Below are 6,432 nucleotides of genomic sequence, written 5' to 3' on the forward strand. Positions count from 1 at the left end.
CTGTGCCACGCAATCTTGTATCATGTCTCTCTGGATAAACTAATTAGCTCTAGTACTAGTACCCTAGAGCTAAACTAACCTCGTAGAAACTACGAGAGTGTACGAACGGGCGCTGGATGGAGTTTGGGAGGTTATAGCTAGACTGGTACCCGTTCGCCACCTTCACGCCGGCAAGTATCCTTCGCTACACTGAAGTTAGTTAGTGTAGCGTGTGGAACTGTCGACCGGGGAGCAGTGTAGGTTATAGCCGGGCGAGCCGTCTGCAGGAAAGTCGTAGCGAAACGCTATGCGTCTGTAGGAAAGTCGTAGCGAAACGCTATGCATCTGCAGGAAAGTTGTAGCAAAATGCTATGCATATAGCCTCGTTGCGCCATCTATCGCATGCCATATGTACTACACTGTCACTGATATGGGGGCCTGAACTAGTCGCTGGCACAAAAAAGTTCAACTCCGTTTTTTACAGCAAACCAAGCGCGCCGAGTAGCGAACCAAGAATAACGACCATTTCTAGGAAATCTCTAGCTACGTGGTTAGTCTAACCCGTCGTGCAATCGCCAGAACTGCTCAATTCAGCGATAGCCCCACAATTGCATCTATAGTGGACCCGTTGAAATTGCTATTCAATGAGTGCAGTGTTGTTGTGTTAGTGTGCCGCTACGCGGCTTTTTTCGCGCTTCGCGCGATATCCGGGCTGCCGATCGTCTAGAGTCTGCAGTATATGTTAGATTTATATCTTGCATAATTAATTACCTTCCAGATGCAGTGTAATCACAGTACATGACTGAAAGATAAAAGAAAAATACAATTATTTCAGAATTTTATAATAAATATATGATAAGAAATATGTAATAAAGTGAGATTTTTAATAGCTGTAGGCCTACACGTTTTATTCTAGTGCTAGCCAGGTCCCTTAGCTTCATGATCGTTACAGAGCTCAGCTGACAAAAGCATCAAACTTGGCACAGTTGTAGCCTATGGCAGTACTATAAATATTGGAGGGGGTGTAGACAGCAGAGTAGACGGTCAATTCGGCCGGTGGCCGGTTCCTAATGAGAACACTGTAATCATTGTTTTTTACACTGTTCCTTTAATTATATGCCCTATGAGTTATGGGATTCGAACGTAATGTTGATGACGTCATAAATATACTAGCCAATCAAATGTGGTGTACGGTAAAATAGCGGAAGTGAACATACTTGATCTGCCGTATATATACGGTTAAATATCCACTCCCTATTATTAAGCCCTGATTCAGTGTCAGTGATTGTACTCAGTAACACAATCACTTGGGACAGAGTCAGTAAAAACTGAAAATAATATGAATTCATAATGTTTAGACCTCTATATATTATATATTCATTATAATGGCGACACAGCACACTCGCACCGGCGAGTGCGGGAGCGTTCTGCATTAGTTTTTGTGAAAGAAAGTTGATATACAGTGACACAACAGTGGAAGTGTAATTGAGAGGTAGTATTTGCAAATGTGCGTTCATATTTTTTTTAGGTTTTACTGACTCTGTCCCAAGTGCCTATGCTATAGTATAGGCTGTGGACCTGAGCCTGTGCTAGCTCAGCCTCATGTGGAATTACCTTGTCTTTTCCCAAAAGGACCATTAAACTCGCTTTGCATGCCGATGACATTTCGATCAATATATTTTATGAGTTTTCTCGTATCACAAGTTTGCACGTTATTCTTTTGATTTCTCAAATTTGCCGGTATATCATAAAACTTTCTATTTCCATGGGGTTTGGACGTTGTTGACATTTGCCTAATGGGCGCCGCCATATTGGGTATGATTTCGAAGCGATCAGTCCACGTGGCTGGCCAAAAACGACAAACACACTTCATATATATATATTTACTATGGATACAGTTACGATCCACAGCTTCTATGATAAACGTGGCTTTAACTGACTGTAACGGTTAAACTATTATAAAGCGTTGTTTTCATTAGTGTCTTGCCTCCACCTCCACCTAACTTTACAAAACTGTTCAGTGTTGCAACAACTAGCGCGACGCATGTTGAACGGCGGCGGAGCGAATTAAAGAATTTCTTCCAGGTATATCGACTCATTGAGTCCAGGCGCGTAGCCAAGGGGGGGGGTCGAAAAAAAAACGTCGGCCAAAAAAAAGAGAGAGCGAGAAGAGAAAAAAGTAAGAGGACGTAGGAAGAAAAAGGAACAAACAAAGACACATGACAAAGATTGTGTTAAAAAGATTGTAAAAGAAACAACAGATATCTTTTAATTATTTAAAAATATTTTGTGAAATGAGCTTTGAGCCCAGCGCAGTTCGCCTTTCATCCAGCTCGGCATAACATATCATGCGTACCTACACAATAATATGACTATCGAGCTCTACGGATATTTTGTGTACAGCGGGTCGGGTTCTCTTCACACACACACACACACACACACACACACACACACACACACACTGCTCCCTAGCTGTTAGTACTTGTGCATAAGGTCCAGCGCACGCGCATCCTCCTCTCGCCTGGATGCCAAACAGGTCGTTGAGCAGTGCGCAGACATAGTTGTGGTGCAGCAGTAGGCCAGAGTCCGGGTGCTTGATGGCAAACGAGAATATCGGCAGCCTGGGAACCGAGACATCTCCAAACAGAATCAGGTTTGGGGTGGTTGTCCAGCGGTCAAGCGTCGCCCTGCAGTGCAGACATGTGTGACACGAGAGCCGCGCAGCCGTGCAGGCACAGTACGTCGCAAGATTTCACACATGATGATAGATATACATATAATTACAATTCGTTTAATGAATTAGCTTCACAGGCTTGTCGGCAAGGCGAAACATCCATTACATCCATGACCGGGTCATGTATAACATATGGTGCTACACGCGAGCATTGTCTGTACGTTCACACTGTTTAGCCTGAGATAGAAGATGGAAGATCACAAAGGTGGCTGTAGACATAAACGTTTTTGCAAATTTTTTATTGAATGATAGGCTCCTACTATACTTATTATCATAAACATATCTATTCTTGAGTATATCTTGTATAGCTATGTTGATTTTACTATTACATGGTTTGTTATCAAATGATTATTTTTTCTTATCCGTTAAACATGAAAATCCATTTCATTAAACGAGGTATGCTTTCGAAGCTCACCTGACTAGTTCATGTTCTCGTTGCATGATGGCGCTGGTGGTCACATTTGCTTTCAGCTGCATGACGAGTCCGGCTCTTATAGACTCAACGATGGCGGGAGTTCCCGCCTCCTCTCTCGCTTCAGCTTCCTGTAGAAATCTGTGCGACTTCCGACTGACCTATGCACAAGTCGTGAGTGACGATAGTTGGGCTGTACGAACAAATGTGCTAGCAGTGTCTTAATTTAGTAGCACTTAACTCATTGGTTTTCAGCGTCGGTAACTTAGCAAAGTTATCTGGGAGAAGCCTAGATAGCAATAACATTTCAGTCAATAGCACGTCAGATGACTTTCAAGTAAGAAAGGATCAAAGCACGTTTTATTTGTAATAATAATTATAGTGTTTTGCTATGGCAGTTGATGTGGTAATGAAATCGTGTCATATAGATAAATGAAGATACATATGCAGTCAGATAATAAACCAATATCGTGACTCTTAACCAACTGTCTTTTTCTAATGAGATGATCTAACAAGGGTGAAAAACGTTATTTTCATCAACACACAGAACTCACAAAAAAAACGGATCCTCCACCACCGCCACCTAGAGGAACGGGGTTCCGAAACAACTTTTTCTTTGCGACAAGGATACCTGTAGAAGGAAGAGACATATGCATCACTACTGTTACTAGAACGAACCTACATGTACAAGTTCATGCTACAGTAATAGTATTGTTGTTATCAACAGTAGGGAAATAGAATGCCAAAGTAAAGGAGGGAGACCATTAGACATTTGGCACGTTGTATTGTCAAGTAGGCCTATCTGTACCACCGTTGTTGGCATAAAATCTTATTTCACTGGTAAGAATGGCACAGTCTTTGACATGGCCATGTCATACCCTTCCTCATAAATCCAGTGTTTTATTTACACAGCCTACATCTGTATATAACATATACTAAATGGAATAAATGTATATCTAGATATCTCACTAGCTCTACCACTGTAGCTCTTCACTCTGCCAAATGGCTTTATACAAAAAAGTATGTGGGAACCCAGTGAGAAATCTTTGCAGCATGGCTGGCTATTCTTGTTATTATTGTATTACCACACACTGGTCAGTAAAATAAATGTGCTGTCTTTCTCCAGGTAGTCGAACTCAAACAAACTGAAATCACTATAATTTGGCTTAATTGGGCCACTTATCAAATGCAAAACAGCACATGACAAAAATTCACTCCCACATTTGATCTGAAATAGTGGCAGCGCTATTGAGCGGGCCCACAGCATGCTCCAAAGATATCTCACCAGATTCACATGGTTGTATTCCCTTGTGGTGGAGTGAAGAGCTACACAGGTAAAGCTAGATATCTCACCTGGTGTGCCAACACCACCAACAAACTTGTGTGTGGATATTAGGATGGCATCTTTGTACACATGCGGCTGGTCTTCACTGTTGGCAATAAGTATGGAAAGCAGATATGCGATTATATTTGGATAAGCAATTCCGCGTTTTCTGCTTCATTAATCTACATAGGTACATTTAAGTACCATAGACAGGAATTTAATACTATAGTATATATATATATATATATATATATATACTATATGATATATATCATGCCTGAACATATATCCTACATACTGAATAATTTTTCAGTCACTCAATAAATCATCGAATCATAAATGCATTTTCACAATGTCATCTCTACACACGTGTAGGCACACTCAACGTCACGAAAGTTCAATTTGTCTAAACTTCTGACAACATCATGATGACACACGAGTCTCGCCAAACAGACCTACAGCGCACACTTTCCCTATAGTCGTTCGCTTGTTTTTCCTGCACAGTAAGTATGCCGCACACCAACCTCGCCGTGACAGGATTCATGTCGACCTCCGTGTAGGGGGCGGAGGTCGCGTAGTCCCACACGGCCAGCGCTCCGTGCTTATGCAGGCACACCGTGATTGCGTCGACGTCGGCCATGATACCCGTCACGTTCGACGCTGCGGAGAAGCAGCCAACCAGCTCTCCACTCGCCGAAGCGTGCGTCTGTAATCGCCGGCACGACAAATGAGGAGAGCTCAAACACAGGAACAGAGTGATTATCACCAGAGACAGACTAAGCACACAGTAAAAGTTTGCCATGTTGGATTTTTACTGTGTCACAGATGCTTATTTCTCTCTGCAAATAGCACCCATTTGATGCCCATTTTGGATAAACTGCATACATAATTTTTGGTGTAAACAACAGTTTCCTTTGATGAAACAAGCAGTGAGAACTCATAATAATTATATATGTGCATGTGCATGTGTTTATTGTAACCTTAAGATAGCACTTTTTAATACATGCTATCTGTACAGGCACAACTAAGCAAGCTTAAGTTACAAGGTATTGGAACCAACCTTTAATTTCAGTGCTAAATCAGCTATATCGACAAGTCCAATCCTGTTTTCCTGTATTCTGATGACCTGCATGGAAACAGATTGCTTACACATGGGCAAAGCCTCCATGGAAAATAAAATACTACAATCACAAGAACAGATGTGTTAGGTTAATTATCTGCATATTATAAAGTGTATCTGGAAGTACCACAGGAATTATACAATTATAGACAGTTAGCTTAGGAAAAATAATAACTTATCTGGCAACCTTTTATAAATTATGTTTGTAGTAAGTAAATTTACTGTTTCAGAAATGGGTCAATGGTGATTTTTGCCAGTGGTGCATACGTGCATAGTCATCTGACTCAAGCAATAAAGTTTTAAAAAATGGATATTTAATTCACCTTAGCACCCAACTCTCTCCATGGCAAAATGTTAGAATGATGCTCGTAAGGTCCTAAGAAGACGACTGGCGGTGTCTGGAAGTTGAGAGCATTGATGAGCTTGTGCACAGCACCAGTGCTTCCACTGCCAGTGAATATCACAGCATCGTGCTCGCTAGCGTTCACCGAATTCCGCACTATGTCTCTGAGGTGAAACACATTCACGATGTAGTTGCTGTAATATCACACTCAAACAATGCAGGGATGAATATATACACATGTATGCGCATTAAAAACATTTAGAATATTAGCAGGGTTACCTCCAGGAATTTCAGAAAGTGTGTTGTTTATGGATGGGTGGGGATGGGCTGGGAGCTAGATATAGCTAGGTTACATACAAAGATACGGGAGATAAATAGTATTTTATATAAACATATATGTCACATTTGACCATTCTATTTTTACCTGATGAACAGGAAAAGAATAGAACAAGTGCCGCGGAGCGACAGCGCTCATCTAACGTCTACTGCGGTGACTCTGTGGTGGAGTGGTGGGATTCTA

General features: G+C 41.5%; 1 protein-coding gene across 1 annotated transcript in view; it reads right to left on the reverse strand.

The window, feature by feature from the left end:
* Positions 1-6,432, reverse strand: part of LOC106810681 — a 35,159-nt gene that overhangs the window by 9,618 nt on the left and 19,109 nt on the right. Inside the window, 8 exon segments of the mRNA XM_014814110.1 lie at positions 1,758-1,772; positions 2,432-2,666; positions 3,129-3,286; positions 3,680-3,756; positions 4,479-4,555; positions 4,974-5,155; positions 5,510-5,575; positions 5,893-6,106. Coding sequence (XP_014669596.1) covers positions 1,758-1,772; positions 2,432-2,666; positions 3,129-3,286; positions 3,680-3,756; positions 4,479-4,555; positions 4,974-5,155; positions 5,510-5,575; positions 5,893-6,106 — 1,024 coding nt within the window.

Source organism: Priapulus caudatus, unplaced genomic scaffold (assembly GCF_000485595.1).
Source record: "Priapulus caudatus unplaced genomic scaffold, Priapulus_caudatus-5.0.1 Scaffold463, whole genome shotgun sequence".
NCBI classification, from domain to species: domain Eukaryota; kingdom Metazoa; phylum Priapulida; class Priapulimorpha; order Priapulimorphida; family Priapulidae; genus Priapulus; species Priapulus caudatus.